Source organism: Pleurodeles waltl, chromosome 5 (genome assembly GCF_031143425.1).
Source record: "Pleurodeles waltl isolate 20211129_DDA chromosome 5, aPleWal1.hap1.20221129, whole genome shotgun sequence".
Classification (NCBI taxonomy): Eukaryota; Metazoa; Chordata; class Amphibia; order Caudata; family Salamandridae; genus Pleurodeles; species Pleurodeles waltl.
This window is the reverse complement of record NC_090444.1, coordinates 1,811,672,224-1,811,690,515: the sequence shown is the minus strand read 5'-3', so window position 1 is coordinate 1,811,690,515 and position 18,292 is coordinate 1,811,672,224. Positions and strand designations below refer to the sequence as shown.

Below are 18,292 nucleotides of genomic sequence, written 5' to 3'. Positions count from 1 at the left end.
CAGCTTCCTACACTACCTTTGCTAGGCCTCCCCACTCACACAGGATGGGCTTGCTCAGGGCAATTCCACCATCAGTGACATGCAGCAGACCTCTCAAAATTGAGGGGGGGGGGGGGGGCATCTGTTTGATGACAGTAAGCTATTAGATTTCCAAACCCTTATGGTGGACTACAATCTTCACCTGGGACAATTCCTTACTGACGAACATCTTAAACAATCATTAAATGCCCCATTTCATTACCTAGCACCAACCCCACGAGTAGTGCCAGACGCTCTATATATAGATGGGTGTACAGAGCATTCCTGCAAAATGGGGACCACTCCCAGGCTTCTCTCCATAATAACTGGAATAATAACCTGACCAAACCTCTGCATGATGCAGACTGGGCTAAAATATTGAAATATTCTGCTGAATCCTTTTTAAGCATGCTCAATTTAATATTTTGAACTAAGCCTACCTTTTACCTGCCTGAATTAACAAAAAATACCAGGGAGCAGCAGTGGCAAGTCCTTGCTGTAAGCAATTAGATGCCAATTTGCTTCATATGCCTTGGTCTTGCCCTAACTACTTTCAAGGATATTTTGGTGGAGTGTTTTAAAGACTGCACCAAGGATGATACTCCTAATGCCCCAACCCCACTTTTACTGCCTCCCCACCCCCTGCCTGCCTACACGCTCCCACCCACCTACCCCATGCCATCCTTCCCCCACCCCCTCCTGCCCGCCCACCCCCAACACACACACGGATTCTGTGTATTATTTGTTCTTTCAAGAAGCAGATTCAAAGGTGTGGCAAAAAAGGTCACAATATTCTGTAACAATCATGTTGATCATTCACCATCAAGTAACTACATATAAAATAACTCAATCCTTAAATGAAAATTAAAGTTAAAGTTATCAGTGGGAAATGCACTAGCCTAGGTGTGCAACTAGAGGTCCATATCATTAAATCAGGTTTGCTCTAGCAGGGAGAAGTGACTTGTGTATTTTTAGTGCACAAGGACCCTGTATTACAATACAATATAGGCTATCACAAAATGTGCATATAATTTAGGTTAAAGAATAAAAAGTACTTCTAAAGTATAGATTTCATTAAAAACAAATTATACCAATGTGCAAGCATTTTTATTACTGTCCATTAAAAATACGCACTCCACAACTCAGCTTGGGACACCTTTACAGTAGCTCCTAAAAAGAAAATATCTGTCACAAGAAGCTTCAAATGAATCCATCATGTAACACTGATACTGGCTCCAAAGCACCTTTTACAATTGCAGATTTAACCAACTACACACAGTATTATTTCCTTCTGGAAGCACACACCTTGGTGTGAAGGCTTGTTTCTTGTTTATCTGTCTCACCCTCCCTTGGGAACAGGGCACAGGAGACACTCTCCCTTCCACCTAAGCTGGGGAATTCTCAATTATCAAAATTAATTTTTGTCCTTTAACTGAAAGGCTAAAATTACGGATAAATGCCTTCCTTTAAAACACTAATCACAGACAATGGACATTAGGGCTAAAATTATGAACAGCCAGTGAAAATTACAGGCAGGTGGTCACCCCACCACTAGGGCAAAAATGTTCAATCATTATGATCCTGAATGCTGCTGTCATCAGCATTTGGGCTCAAGCTGCAGTTTTCTGGGCCAATATTCAGCCACAGCATGTCCATATGGGTGGAGGGGGACATGCCCCTTACCTTTTTCCAAGTAAGAGTGCCTGTCAGGCTAAGCAAAGGCCAACCTGACAGATACTCCTCTTGTTCGGGTGAGGCAGTTAGCAGTTAAACATTTGCTAAATGTGCAGGGCCCTGGCTGTCTGAGCTGAACTTTGCCAGGCTGAGGATTTCACCGTGCTACGGGCATGACACCCTAAGCATGGCAAAAGCGTCTTGAGGCCCTGCCACTTATGATGAGGGGGAACATCACGGATTGCCTCAGACCAGGGCACTTCAGAGTTAATCCCTGAAGTGCCCAGGGCCAAATGTCAATCAGTGACATATGTGGGAACCCTCCCTGTCAAAATTACCGGCTGCCACTGTCAACATTACCATTCTGAATTTCATCCTCACAGTGATCTGTGCTTTGCTTGTCCATACGCCCCCTGAGCTAGTGGAACTCACTTCTGTTTGAATGTAAGTTGAGGAGATAATGGTTGCTACAGAGGTGGTTGAGTGACTGGCAGAGAAGGCCAACACTGAGGTGCAACTGGAGTTACTAGTCTTATAAAAATACTCTCCATGATTGGTTAAAATGATCTGACAACTTCCAGGGGAACCTACACCATCAGTAGTTCAGATTCACCAAGAAAAGATCTGGTATAACCACCTTGATGGTAAGGCTCATATCTATTTTAACACCTAAGGTCTTCGTATCTGTCTTCATACCGCTGATGCAACACATCCTTATCAGACTCTGAGACACAGTGAACTCTACACCACCTGCTCCTCATTTGAAAAAACCCTGAACATCATCTTCCCAGTCTAATTCTTTCAGAAGCGAGGGATGCTGTATGAAGCTCCAGGGTACTTCCAGCAGTGACAGAATGAAAATATTTCCAGAATCCAACCTCTGAGCCACAAAAGGTGACCGGTGAAGATAAGGTGGTGACTGTCGGTAACGAAGAAGCCATACATAAAGAGGGGACTATAAACAAGGCTATTGAACATGAAGGTAACAATCAAGGCAGTCAATGATGAGATAAACAATCAACGAGGAAGAACTAGTCCACAAGGATAGCTAGGGAGCAGATGACTTGGCCTTTCTTCACCATCAAAAAGGATGATGACAGCAAACTTTAGGTAGGAAAGGAAATGGGATATCCACAGCAGCCATTTTTGTGCCTTTTTATCAGATGTAGGTCAGTTGGAGAATGCATCAGGAGAGGAAATCTGCTTTTTTTCTTTTAAGCAAATGCAGATTTGTGACATCATTCACTTCACACTTTTTCTCACAGAAGCTTGTTTTGAGAAGCAGACATTTCCTGAGGTAGGGGTCTCTTTAACGTATGCTTTTACTTTCACTGACAACTCTGCTCACCCACACCCACTAGAACTTTTCCTGATTCAGTTGTACATATGTGTCTATATTAAATAAGACTCTTTTGTAATAAGATGGCATAATACACTTTTCCATTTGGAATGCAACATTCACATTCAGATCCACAGGAGTTTATCACTGGGTGGGAAGAGAATGGGTTTGGAATCATGGCATCCAATGGGGCAGGGCCCTATGGGCTGCAGTGGACCAGTGGCTTGGTCAAGAACCTTGCACAAGGGCACTGAGCAACCAGCAGGCTGAGCGGGTCCTGGCGTGAGTAGCCTATCAGCTCAAGAAGCAGTAGAAAGGGGCCAGGAAGGCTTCGCATGGAGGACAAAAAGGGGAGGGGAGTGAGAGGAATGAAAGGACATGCAAAAAGAATGAGTGGTAAGGACGGTTCAGCTCAATCTACTTTGGTGGATACGTTTAAACTGTGAGCAACGCTCCAGTCTAGTCAACTGGAAGCCTCTTTCAGGAAAGGAAGCAGGTAAAATAAGTGTGTCTGGGCCAAGGGTACTGTATAGTTGCTGCAGAATGTGAAGCATCGGATGCAATGCTGCAGACAACGTTCAGTGGAAAGTAACTAAGGGCCATATGTACGAAAGCTTCTTCCCTTAGACACAGAATGGGTAAAATCCTATGGTACATCTGGCCCTAAGCCCCTAAGAGAGCATGCTGGGTAACAGGGGAGGGAGGTTTGGGGAATACGACTTGGTTGAAGTTAAAGGAGGCATGTGGCAAACTGGTAAACAATAATTACTAACACTGGCATATATTAACAGTGGGTTACACATGCCCATCATAATGCAGTGGTATTGACTCGTAGAATATCAACAGATACAAAGCACACAATATCAGGTAAGCATGCAAATGCAGCATAGGTCCCATTATACTAATACAAGGTGCCATAATAAGAAAACATTTAAAGCATATCATGAGAAAAGTCTCTCTGGCCTGTCCATCGGCTCATCACTTGTGGGGTGGGAGTCTTCAGAGGGGATCTATATTTTGCCTAAACCTTCATTAATTAACACTAATAGTTACATAGGGTGATGGAAAGAGCCTGCTCTTCAGTTTATTAACTGTCATCTAATTTCCTTACAAACATACAGAAAACACTTTGCTTTAATTACAGAGGAAGAAAACCATACCAAACAATGCATGAGGGCAGAATCATGGATTTACCTACCTTATTCTGCTCAACAATTGCGAACAACTAAGAAAGAAAAATCACAGATTAATACATTACATAATGGGATGCACACAATACGAACACATGGAAAGCCATACATAAATGACAATTCAAAATAATTCTTAAAAAACACAATTATATGCAACAATGTTTTTCTTTTAGCAGGTCACTATGGTGCGACTGTGCTTTTATTTTTCTTATTTCAAACGATTTTCCTTGTGTACAATTTGTTGTTTACACTGAAAGCAGATACGAGTTTCACCCCCTGAGGCACCCAAGTCTTGGGCCTTTCCCATATAGTTTAGTTAGTGATCCATAGAAAAGTTAAAGTATCCCACGTAACAGATTCAAATTGAGAGGGCAGCAACTATAAGGACTCCTGCAGTCTATATGAGATCTGTCTCTTCTGAAATAGTTCTTGCAGTCTGTCTAAGACAATCTTAGAAGATCTTGGAGGCAAAGGAAAAAGTCCTGAAAACTACCTTATTTTTAAAACATACCCCAAATCCTGAATCTCCCTCACATTCAGACAAGGCGGCTCCATCTCAACTATTACCATCTGTAGGAAAGTAGCCTCTTTCTAGAATGGTTACCGCCCCCCCCTCCCTTTTTTGACCTGTTTGTGAGTGTGTGTCAGTGTGTTTTTACTGTGCCACTGGGATCCTGCTAGCCAGGACCCCAGTGCTCATAGTTATAAACCTATAGGTCTGTGTTTTACCTGTCTCACTGGGATCCTGCTAGCCAGAACCCCAGTGCTCAGTTTGTGGCCTTATGTGTATGCCTGTGTAGTGCCTAACGGTCACTGAGACTCTGCTAACCAGAACCTCAGTGCTTATGCTCTCTCTGCTTTTAAATTTGTCACTGTAGGCCAGCCATTGTCACTGCACTTAAGTAACTTATAAGTCACCTATATGTCTAACCTTCACTTTCTGAAGGTTAGGTGCAAAGTTATTAAGTGTGAGGGCACCCTTGCACTAGCAAAGGTGCCCCAACAAAGTCCAGGGCCATTTCCCCGGACTTTGTGCGTGCGGGGATGCCATTACACGTGTACACTACATATAGGTCAATACCTATATGTAGCTTCACAATGGTAACTCCGAATATGGCCATGTAACATGTCTAAGATCATGGAATTGTCCCCCCATTCCAAATCTGGTATTGGGAAGCCAATTCCATGCATCCTGGGGGCTCCACCATGGACCCCCAGTACTGCCGAACCAGCTCTCTGAGGCTTGCACTGCAGCTACAGCTTCTGCCACCTCACAGACAGGGTTCTGCCCTCCTGGGGTCTGGGCAGCCCAGTCCCAGGAAGGCAGAACAAAGCATTTCCTCTGAGAGCAGTGTGTTACACCCTCTCCCTTTGGAAATAGGTGTTACAGGCTGGGGAGGGGCAGCCTCCCCCAGCCTCTGGAAATGCTTTGAAGGGCACAGATGGTGCCCTCCTTGCATAAACCAGTTTACACCGGTTCAGGGACCCCCTTCTCCCCTGCTCTGGCAGGAAACTGGACAAAGGAAAGCGGAGTGACCACTCCCCTGTCCATCACCACCCCAGAGGTGGTGCCCAGAGCTCCTCCAGTGTCCCAGACTTCAGCCATCTTGCTTTGCAAGGTGTGAGGGCTCTGAGCGGCCAGTGCCAGCAGGTGACGTCAGAGACCCCTCCTGATCGGTCCATACCTGATAGGGAGCAATCCCCCTCTCAGGCCTATTTAGGGCCTCTCCTGTGGGTTCCCTTCAGATTCTGCTGGCAAGTTTCCTTCAGGAATCCTATGCAACAACTTCAGACTCTTCGGACCTCCTACACCCTCTTTCCCTCCTAACTTCTCATATTCACTCCTCTGCCCCTCCGGCCCACCCAGCAGACTTAGCACTAGTATTTTTGTGCTATTATACAGAGATGGGTCGGCAGGGTTTAACTGATACAGATGGGCATTTGATAATTGGGACAGGCTACAAAAAATTTTGATGGAGGCATTACACATTTGGGGTATACGCTTTTTTTTATGGCAGTAGATAACTCAAATTCACTGGGCCATAGGTGATTTACATTATTGGAGCAATTTATTTTATGCGTTGTAATCATGTTGACACAATCAAATAATATCACAAAAGTAGAGCTGATGCATGTAAGAAGAGCTCAGAATAATTTGACAAGGAAATCAATCACAAATTTAAAGCAGGGAACACAATACTGAGAAACATTTTGTCAAATGAAAACTAATTTATTTACTACTACATTCAGGAGAGGTATTTGAAAATTACACAATGAAATAAATGCAAATACATTTTTTCCACTAATTAATTTTCACATTAGACCTCTTCCAAGAATTAAGATTCAACCCCAAACAGCATCATGGCCATGTAAGAAGTTAATTGTTTAACAAATAAACTAATACGGGGAGTAGAAACGGAACACATTGAAATAAAGTCCATCTACTCAGAGAGATAATTAGATTTTTTTATGTGTAATGATTCAATTAAACTGCAGCCTAAACAAGACTACATAAACTGTAAAGAGTGCATGTCAAACATACTAACAGTGATGACAGATAAACACGACTGATACATGTACACATGAATAAGACAGAAGAATTTAACTCCAGTAATAAAATCTAACAAAAGAGACTTCCACTTGATTTGTTTGTTAATCATTGATAAGGAAATAAGTTAATCGCCTGTAACTTCGGTTCTCCAGCATTGGAATCTTTCATAGGTTCACACGCTTGAATCCTGCCCTTTCATCAGATTAGGAACCCCAGGTAACATTACGAACAGCAGTACACTAAAAGTGTCGACTTTTGAAACCTTAAAGTATTTCTCTTTCAAAAAGTACTTACTTGGTCATATTAATTCTGGGGCCTACATATATTTAAAGATACTTGTTATTTTTGTAAATTGGTGTGAATCTCCTTATTGAGTTGTGTGTCTATAGCACATGTCTAACACGCCTCTCAGATAAACCCAAGGCTGCTCGACCAAACTATGCCCTAAAAGAGGACCTTGGGATTGCTAGAGCAAGCCCCTGTCCACTGGTAAGGGAAATCCTGAACTTTTTGCACCATATATCTTTTTTTGGTATATAAAGAGCCAGCTTCATACACTCACACACTGTCTGCATTTGCAAGTATGATCCTCTGAAAAACATATCTCATTCTGGCTTTCTTCACCTTTGAAATAGGTCTAATTGCATTGAGTCTATTTGCCATTCGTGAGTACAAACAATTGTCTGCTCAATTGATCTGCCACGTCGCTGTCCACTCCTGGAAGGTGCTCTGCCATCAATGAAGCATTGTTTGTAATCATCCAGTTCCATATCTTCTGCATTTCTTTTGAAAGGATTAGTGACCTTGCTCTTCCTTGCTTCGTATATAATACATTGTGGTCATGCTGTCTGTCCTTATTACCCGACAGTGCATTACTAAATGTGGAAAGGGTTTTAGTACCAGCTGCACTGCCTTTAGCTCCAATAAATCTATGTGAAACCTTTTTTCACGTCTTCTGACAAGAGACCATGTACATTCATGCTGTTTAGATGTGCTCCCCATCCCGTCATGGAAGCATCTGTAGTCAGATACATCTGTGGGCTTCTCTGACTGCTGGCTTTGACCCTTGAAAACATTCTCATGTGGGAATTCATGAGCAAAAATCTTTCTTCATTCTCCTTATCGGATTCTTCTTTGACTTTGCCTATAAACCTTGTCCTCTGTCTCTACTGCTATGCCTACTGTTTATATGAACTGTTTTAGCCATATAATTCATACTGCCTGTAGGGTAGAAAAAACGATCCTTGCTGCTCCTTACCATGGTAAAAAAAATGTTTATTAAATCCTCTGCATGGCTGCCTATTCTGCAGCATAGGCAGTAAATCTGCAGTTTCTGTATCTGCATGTACTGCTTGAAAAATCACACCCACTTTATTTTTTGAAAACAATAATGCCATCAAATGGCATGTCCATCGCTCGCGCCTGGACTTCTGGCTTAAAAGATGTGCTCTTCAACCAGCCATACCGTCGCATGACAGTCATGTTTCCAACCTACCTGTAGGAAATTACCTCTTTTTGGCATGATTACCCACACTTTGTGCCTGTTATCAGTATGCTTAGACTGATTTCACTGGGATCCTGCTAACCAGGCCCCCAGTGATTGTGCTCTCTCCTCTACATTTGGTTGCCTTAGTACCTATTACACCCCACAATTGGCATACTGGTGTACCCCTTATGTTACTTAGGTACCCAGGCCAATGGTACACCAGGGATCTCCCATGGGCTGCAGGATGCATTATGCATTATGCTACCCATGGAAACAAACAGGTAGTGACGCTAACACAAAGCTGCAGCATATGAAGATAGATGTCACATCCTGAAAGGGCAGTCACTTTGTGTCACCTGAGAAATGTTTTTCAGATCCAGTCTGGCACCAAGTGGGTATTCACAAAGTGAAGAATCTGCAGGAAAAGGTATCCCTCAGATTATAAGACATTTGGCTAGGGGAAAGTAGTGAACTGAAGCAAACTGCTCTATCCTTCTATTGTTTTAATTTGACTGCAAGAATTGGTAATACAAAGACCAAATAAGATCTTTATTGCTTATGGAGACCACTGAAAACATTAAGGGCCTGATTTATATATTGGAGGAGGAGATATTCCGTCACAACTGTGACGGATATTTCATCAGCCAAAATATAAATCCCTAAGGAAATAATGGGATTTATATTTTGACGGACAGAATATTCATCTCTGTTGTGACAGAGTACCCCCACCAATATCTAAATCAGGCCCTCAGTTACCAACATTAGCAAAACACTATCGCTCAAAATCTAAAAGCTTAAGTGAGCAACAGAAACTATTCAAGTCGCCCAATTAAAATACAAACTTGCGAATAGATTGCATCAATACCAATATGTTCAATCAAGTATGCTCTACAGAAGTGAAAAACTCAAAATACTGACCTTTGAAAGAATCTCATAAAGACATTCAGGGCTATGGGTAAGGAAAGGAAATAAGATTTGCATATTGCTAAGAGCACACGACAAGATGAGAGGCTCCTTTGTGTTAAATTTCAGGAGAAGCTCTAGCAGATGTACGCAATCATTAACTGGGATATCCTAAAGAAAAGAAAAAAGGTTTTTGTCAGTGACGTTACTAGACAACAAACAAATACATATTTTTTTTAATTTTGTGCAGCACTGTACAAATAAAGGAAAATAATTGAAAATAATAATCACACTAGCTGGCACTTGGGCTAAAGTTTTCATTAGCCATCTTCCCCAACATCATGACAGACATCCTCTCCAACCACATTCTAGCAGCTGGTGACAAATGTTTGGATTGAGAAATGACGATTTCCTCAATCAAAATAACTTCTATACCTGCCTTCACTTTAGTAATTCTCTCCATGACACCTCGATACAATAAAACAATTCCCTAGTGATTCATTTTGGTTCCCAAATTCCTCCTTTAGCACTTCAACCTATGCCTTGGTCTACTAATTCTATCATCCTCTTTAACAGCACCTTTCTCACTACCAGGCCCAAAAGCAAAACTACCTCAAATACCAAGAAGATCTTACCCAACAAAAAGTTCTGGAACACCCTGAAGAACACAAGGAAAACAAGAGTAAAGGGCATCACCTCCAGACAACAATACCCTCCATGCCCTCATTGAGAGCATCACTTGAGATGAGGGGAACATGCAACCATTCAAGAAAAAAAAAACCTCCCACTGCAAATCATGGTTTGTTGAAACCTAAAACAGCAGAAAAAATAAATTTACCTGTAACGGTACTTCTCCAGCATTGGTGTCTTATATGCTTGAATCTGCTCTTGTAGATATGTCCACAGATGTAATATAATGCATCCTGCCGTAGGACTGGAAGGTCTGCTGTAGGGGTGACGTATATATTGCATGCAGTGTTAGCAAGCAAGGGGCACAGGCTGTGAGTCAAGTCTCGTTTTCAATTTTGTCTGCACCAAGACAAGCAGACAGCAATGGCAGTCTGCATGAGCTATGTGAGGGGCTTCCTTAGGGAGACAATACATGCAGCAGCCACTGGGGATCCTCTTTGGTACCCATGCACTAGGTACCTGGGGTACCACTTACTAGGGACTTACAGGGGTGCCAAAGGTATTGCTAACTGGGGAAGCAATTGCACATTTTTTGGGAAGAACACTGGCACTGGAACCCAGTGCACTTCAGTACAAGTTGCATCAATTACCAGGCAAAAAGTGTGTGTGTGTGTGTGTGTGTGGGTGGGGGGGGGGGGGCACTACTGCAACAAGAGCCCAGTATCCTACACTGCTAGACCAAAGCTACCACTGAGAGTCAAGTGCAGAAGGGGTACTTGTCCCTGTTGCGCAGGATGCATAGAAAGTCGGGCTGCTTGAGATCAGGGGGTAAAAGGCCTCAACCCCTATGGTTGGGCCCAGTAACCCCGGCTTGCCCCTGAAAACCTCAAAATGGTTCAGACACAGTAATAGGGCTCAGTTTCAGGGTGATTATGTGCGTATAGCACACCCCCCCCCCCCTCAACCGAACCAACCGGCGACTCTAATCAGGGGTGCCAATACCAGCCTTACTACAAAGTTATCCGGCTATTGCTGTACCCCCTACCTTTCTATGCAGGACATATCTTATGGGGACTCATTAACAAGAAAAGGCTCAGGTGTGAGTATACTACTGTGGCTGTATGATTAATGGTCCAAAGTAGGGGGACCATAGGGAACCGTAGGCTCAGTTCGCACAGCGGAAGCAGGACAGACCACAGGACACCAGTAGAAAACGATCACAACCACAATGGAGATTATAAATAAATTAAGAGTAATTGAGAATAGGCTCATCTAAATGCAAGACATGCATAAAACCACCTGGCCACTGCAGTCTCTTGTAAAATCAATATCCAAACAGTAATGTTTCATAAAGGAACATTGCTGCTATGCATGTGTCTGACAGCAGTTTTCCGGCATGAAATTGTGGTGTAGCTGCAATGCCTTACTGAATGAACAGATAGTCTAGACTACAAACAACGAGGTTCTGTCGGAGTGGCAGAAAAAAAAAAAAAACAGCATGTTAACCCATATACTAAAATAGTGGAATGCAAAGTTAGGTTCCCAACCAAGGATGTGGAGTAGTTAGACGGGAGAACTCTGGACTCCAAGAGGGGAGTACCTAGGTGACCCACCAGCGACCAGGAGATCAGAAATAACTTATCTGGTCTTCCTAAAGACTAACAAGCAGACTTTGGCAAGGAAGATTGCAAGACCAGGACCGGTCCAGTGGAACCCAACAGTAGATTCCGGAAGAAGGGGAACTGCAAAAGAAGGGGACAGAGTCTAGGCCACGCAGGAGTGTCCAGGTGGGGCAATTATTGGCCCAGGGCTCTGGGGACTTGGGCCCCAGGCCAAAATCCGGCAGGGAGGAGAGCCATATGAGGGACAACGCCTGCCATGCCTGGCCAAAGGCCGTGCGGGGTAAGGTGCTAATGGAGCGGCAGGAACTGAAACCAACCCCCACACATGGGTTTGGTTGTCTGTTTATAGGGGTTTGGCTGCAGGCCAACTCCCGTCGCACACGGCAGTGATTGGATTAACGTAAAGTAGATAAATATTACCTCACATATAAAAAACATAGAAATTCACTGAAAAAAGCAAAGGTTACAGGGAGATAATAGTTAGGAAACAGAATAAACAAAACAAATTCATTTAAAAAAACAAAGTTTACAAGGACGTTATAGTTAGGTTCAGATTAAAAACACACAACACCATAGTAATTCAGCAGTTGTAGTTACAGTTATTTTAACTAGCTATAACTCACACCCTTGTCATAGAGCAGAGGTTCCAGTGAGGGCTTTCAGCCAGAACAAGGCACAGAAGGCGATGAAGTTGATGCCCGTGGTTCCTGTTGCTGCTCCGGTGGTGGGGACACCTTCTTGGTGTGAGCCATGCATCCAAGAAGTCAACCACTTGGGTTTGATGGGTGTAGCAGCGGTCAGGTCGTTCCTACAGGGGCTGTTAGCATCACTGGTGTGGGCCATGACCCAGACCCAAAATCTCCTGGTTGGGGATCATGCCCAGGATGTTTTTGAGTCAGGAAGGGCCTGAGGCACCAGACAATGAAGTAACAACATGTCTGTTACACTCTTGTACTATTGTAAAAGCAAATCATAAGATACTGACAGCATAACAATGGACACGTGGAATGGCCTGGGATGTGCATTGGTCTGCCAAACAGTATTTGATGTTGGTTCAGTTTGTTCACTCTATCAGGGGTGCTTTTCCAGGAAAATAAAACTGGTAGTGTATAGGAAGCTGGCTCGCTATCTAGTGCACTAAAACGAAGTACACTGTGCAGAGAGCCCAGTGGATCCCCCAATTGGTATTGCAGAGGTATCAGTAGATATGACTAATGCTCTCTGTGTTGTCTGTGCAAGCAGTTAGGCTTATCAGAGGGTAATGCTAAGCACTTTTTGCTCGCAGAGGCAACAAATGAGACACTCAATGAATAAATCCAAAACCAATTTAGAAAAGTAATTATTTTATGTAGGTTTTAAACCCAAGAACTTTGTAATCAGTAAGTAGGCTTTTAAGCGTAATTACTTTGCAGTTTCAAAAATAGACTGCAATTTTCATTGTTTTTTGTCCATAGGATAACATTGAGAGAACTATGTCAGCAAACACAGGGTTAACGACTAACCACGCCAATCTCAGGGAATTGAGGTAAGTACGGGGCACTGATCAGAACCAGACCAGCAGTTCACAATGGGCAATGGGGCGGACGGGTCTAGAGGTGCAGTAAGGCGCTGGGTGCCAAATGGTTTCCTAAGGGAATTTGACCCTGTGACAAACAGGATGCAGGCTTTGGCTGGGAAGCCAGTCAGGGGACAACAAACAGGTAGGCAGTAGACTTGGGGTGCTCGGGGACGTAGGAGCAACTCTGGTGGTCTTCTCCTGTGCCCAGGGGTGACTGATGTGGGGGTGTCTTTAGGCATCAGGTTTTCACGTCTGGGAGCACTCGCGGACAGTGGGTCCTGTGTATTAAGGCTGCAGGCGTTGTGGGGGAGTCCGGCAGGGGTGGACTTGAGCTATTAGGATATGGGGGACGTTGTTGGCACCGGTCACCCACCTCAGCTGGAGTCAACGGCCACGGGGGCAATGTTGCTGTAGCTGTCAGATTGTTTTCTCTCCCCAAGCCTGTGGGAGAGGGGCCTGCATGGAGAGGCTGCAGGCACCTTTTGGGGTGGGGGGAGGGGGGGCGAATAGTCCAAGATAGGTGAGACCACACTGGACTACTCAGTCTCTGGACAGCTGCGGAACCCACATTGGCCCAGTCGATTGACTTTACCTTGGGTCACGAATATCGGGTGCAGATGTCACTTCTGGTGTCGGGTTTCAGGGAGACTTGAGTCTTTATTTAAGGCTGAACTAGTTGGCTTCTTGTGCAGGATCCTTCACGTGCTGCAGGGAGGCCATGTGGGCTGTGTCCAGGTCAGATGATGCTTCTTTTCCTTTTCTGCGGGTGCAACTCTTCTTTGTCTGGATCTTCTTAGGTTGTTGAAATCTGAGTTCAGGGGGGGCCACCTAAATACTAAATTTAGGGGCATTACAGGGAGTGTCAGGCAGTAGTCAATGGGCTGACCACCTTGAGGGTGAAGACACCCTTCTTATGACCACTTCCGCTGAGATGTGGGCCTAACCTTAACCCTAAATGGCCTAATTCCTTCCAAACAAGATGGAGCAATTTGAAAAGTAGTGTCCACTTCAGCTTTTCCACCTTACAGGTGGAAATGGCATGAAGTGGGCAGTCCTCCTAATTTAACTAATTTTCCAGCCTGTGCTGCCACCAAAAGTGTGGTCAGGACAGGGGGGGGATGTTCATATCCACCTCTGTAAAGACCTGGGTCACATTACAAAGGCGGCAAGGCCTTTAAAAGCTTCCAGCCCTAGAATGTTCATCCTACCAAGGAGAGGAGGTCACACCTCTGCCCAGGGCAGGCCTTTGTCTCAGGCCATCAAGAGCACTGAATCTCACCTTGGGGAGCCAGAAACACATCTGTGGTGGCTAAACTGATCAGGACCAGTCAGTACACCAGTAGCTGGTAGGTTTTCTGTGTGCATTTTTTAATAAATCCATCCCTAGTGTCAGTGAGGATTTATTATTCGCCAATGCTTGATACCAAACATTACAGGAGTCAGAAGCCATCATGGAGCTGGGAAACTCGTAATGACCAGTGTTCAGCATAGGCATTTAAAATAGCTTCCCTGTGCGCTTACTATGTCTCAGAATCAACAGAGACATAGCAGGGGCACAGCCGCTCATGCATATATGCCCTCACATGTGCCAGGATGCACCCAGCTTTACGGGTGACTTACACCTAGCACATGCAGTGATGCGGGCCCTAGAACACATGGGTGTGTGTGATAGGTCGTGTTTTCTATTTAGCCTGCACCAACACACGCAGTCTGCAATGCATGAGTTTGGTGAGGGGTATCTGGGGGTGGCACAACTGGTGCTACAGCCCTCAGAGGCCTTCCTTAGTACCCCAGGCCCCAAGTACTAGGGTTACCATTTACTAGGGACTAATAGTGTTAGCTAAAGAGTTTGCTATGGGAGGCTGGCTCAGTATATGTATAGGTGATGCACCCTGGAGTGAGTCCAGGAAGCCCTTAGTGACAGTGCTAGAAGTTTTTAATAACCAAATCTTTCAAAGGGTAACTGTAGAGAGCAGCTAAGGCTTATCAGAGAGGGTGTAAAGCAATTGCAAAAACCACAGTCGGCCAATGACACACACAAGAAATAACCACACCAAGTGTTATAAAACTAAAGTATTATTTATTAACACACAGGAACTAAACTAACTTTGGAGTATCTCCCAACTGAGAACTGAAAACACAAAAATATACTTGAAAAAAGGTACGTTGGGAGGAGGGATTGGGGGGGGGGGGGGCAAATAAAGACACAATAAACCAAGACTAACACTCAAGATTCAAGGAGTGGGGAATAAGTAGAACACCAGAGGTAAGTAGCAGTTTTTCCCACAAGGACCTGTGTGCAGAGGTGTTACCCTAGTGTTGCTTATCACATAGGATACATTGGGTAAATTGAAGTGAGGACCCGAGGTAACCTGTTGGGACAAGGAAGATTCGAGAGTGCCCCCACCCCTAGACACCCAGAGAAGTGGTGTACCTACAACATGGAGACCAGGGAATGGGGTGAAGTCATATCAGAACCTCCTGCTGAAGACAATGGTGACCTCGGCTATCCAGCTGCTACAGTCACCCGTGGAACAGGTCGGTGGAACCCAGGTTTGGATTCCAGGCAAGGAGCACCTGTGAATAGAGGGAACAGTGCCAAACCACCTGGAGACGTCCGGGGGTCGAGAAGGGCAATGCCCACCCTTCTCGTGGATGCTTCTCTGTTTGACAGTTGTTATGAAGTTGCAGCTGAAGCGTCCAGGCGATGCAAAAGGATCCCAGGGGCCATCCACAAGCTGTCCCATGCAGACTGTCGAATGTAGAGGGGTCAGTGGTCAGCCTGAAAAGGCATTGGCAAAAGCAAAAGGACTGTTGCACAAAGAGTTTGTAGGGAAATGCCTCCTTGGCATGGTTACCCCCTGACTTTTGGACTTTGCTGATGCTAAGTTTTGATTTGAAAGTGTGCTGAGGCCTGCTAACCAGGCCCCAGCACCAGTGTTCTTTCCCTAACCTGTACTTTTGTTTTCACAATTGGCACACCCTGGCATCCAGGTAAGTCTCTTGTAACTGGTACCCCTGGTACCAAGGGCCCTGATGCCAGGGAAGGTCTCTAAGGGCTGCAGCATATCTTATGCCACCCTGGGGACCCCTCACTCAGCACAGACACACTGCTTGCCAGCTTGTGTGTGCTGGTGAGGACAAAACAAGTAAGTCGACATGGCACTCCCCTCAGGGTGCCATGCCAACCTCACACTGCCTATGCAGTATAGATAAGTCACCTCTCCAGCAAGCCTTACAGCCCTAAGGCAGGGTGCACTGCACTATAGGTGAGGGCACCAGTGCATGAGCACTGTGCCCCTACAGTGTCTAAGCAAAACCTTAGACATTGTAAGTGCAGGGTAGCCATAAGAGTATATGGTCTGGGAGTCTATCAAACACGAACTCCACAGCACCATAATGGCTACACTGAAAACTGGGAAGTTTGGTATCAAACTTCTCAGCACAATAAATGCACACTGTTGCCAGTGTACATTTTATTGTAACATACACCCCAGAGGGCACCTTAGAGGTGCCCCCTGAAACCTTAACCAACTACCGGTGTAGGCTGACTGGTTTTAACAGCCTGCCACACTCGAGACATGTTGCTGGCCACATGGGGAGAGTGCCTTTGTCACTCTGTGGATAGTAACAAAGCCTGTACTGGGTGGAGATGCTTATCACCTCCCCCTTGCAGGAACTGTAACACCTGGCGGTGAGCCTCAAAGGCTCACCCCCTTTGTTACAGCACCACAGGGCACTCCAGCTAGTGGAGTTGCCCGCCCCCTCCGGCCACGGCCCCACTTTTGGCGGCAAGGCCGGAGGAGATAATGAGAAAAACAAGGAGTCGTCACTGGCCAGCCAGGATAGCCCCTAAGGCAACCTGAGCGGAGGTGACTGACTTTTAGAAATCCTCCATCTTGCAGATGGAGGATTCCCCCAATAGGGATAGGAATGTGACACCCTCCCCTTGGGAGGAGGCACAAAGAGGGTGTACCCACCCTCAGGGCTAGCAGCCATTGGCTACTGCCCTCCCACACCTAAACACACCCCTAAATTCTGTATTTAGGGGCTCCCCTGAACCTAGGAACTCAGATTCCTGCAACCTAAGAAGAAGAGGACTGCTAAGCTGAAAAACCCTGCAGAGAAGACAGAGACACCAACTGCTTTGGCCCCAGCTCTACTAGCCTGTCTCCCCACTTCTAAAGACACTGCTGCAGCAACGCTCTCCCCAGGACCAGCGACCTCTGAATCTTCAGAGGACTGCCCTGCTCTAGAAGGACCAAAAAACTCTAGAGGACAGCGGCTCTGTTCACCCAAGACTGCAACTTTGTTTCAAAGGAGCAACTTTAAAACAACTGCGTTTCCGGACGGAAGCGCGGGACTTGCTACTCTGCACCCGACACCCCGGCTCGACTTGTGGAGAAACAACACTTCAGGGAGGACTCCCCGGCGACTACGAGACCGTGAGTAGCCAGAGTTGCCCCCCCCGACCCCCCACAGCGACGCCTGCAGAGGGAATCCCGAGGCTCCCCCTGACCGCGACTGCCTGACTCCCAGATCCCGACGCCTGGTAAAGACTCTGCACCCGCAGCCCCCAGGACCTGAAAGATCGGAACTCCAGTGCAGGAGTGACCCCCAGGAGGCCCTCTCTCTTGCCCAGGTGGTAGCTACCCAGAGGAGCCCCCCCCCCCTTGCCTGCATCGCTGAAGAGACCCCTTGGTCTCCCATTGATTTCCATTGGAAACCCGACGTGTGTTTGCACACTGCACCCGGCCGCCCCCGTGCTGCTGAGGGTGTACTTTCTGTGCTAACTTGTGTCCCCCCCCCCCCCCCCCCCGGTGCCCTACAAAACCCCTCTGGTCTGCCCTCCGAAGACACGGGTACTTACCTGCAGGCAGACTGGAACCGGAACACCCCCTTCTACATTGAAGCCTATGCGTTTTGGGCATAACTTTGACCTCTACACCTGACCGGCCCTGAGCTTCTGGTGTGGTAACTTTGGGGTTGCTCTGAACCCCCAACGGTGGGCTACTTTGGACCCCAACTTGAACCCCGTAGGTGGTTTACTTACCTGCAAGAACTAACAAACTCTTACTCCCCCTAGGAACTGTGAAAATTGCACAGTGTCTAGTTTTAAAATAGCTATATGTGATTTATTTGAAAAGTATATATGCTATTGTGATTATTCAAAGTTCCTAAAGTACTTACCTGCAATACCTTTCATTTGAAGTATTACATGTAAAATTTGAACCTGTGGTTCTTAAAATAAACTAAGAAAATATATTTTTCTATAAAAAAAAAACCTATTGGCCTGGAATTGTCTCTGAGTGTGTGTTCCT

At 45.5% G+C, this 18,292-nt stretch overlaps 1 protein-coding gene across 1 annotated transcript in view; it reads right to left on the bottom strand.

Moving 5' to 3' along the window:
• LOC138296834 (exportin-5-like) overlaps positions 1 to 18,292 on the bottom strand; it is a 723,294-nt gene that overhangs the window by 458,543 nt on the left and 246,459 nt on the right. The window contains exons 14-15 of the mRNA XM_069236301.1: positions 9,177 to 9,332; positions 4,230 to 4,256 (exon numbers count right to left, since the gene is read on the bottom strand). Coding sequence (XP_069092402.1) covers positions 4,230 to 4,256; positions 9,177 to 9,332 — 183 coding nt within the window. The remainder of the gene's footprint in view (positions 1 to 4,229; positions 4,257 to 9,176; positions 9,333 to 18,292) is intronic.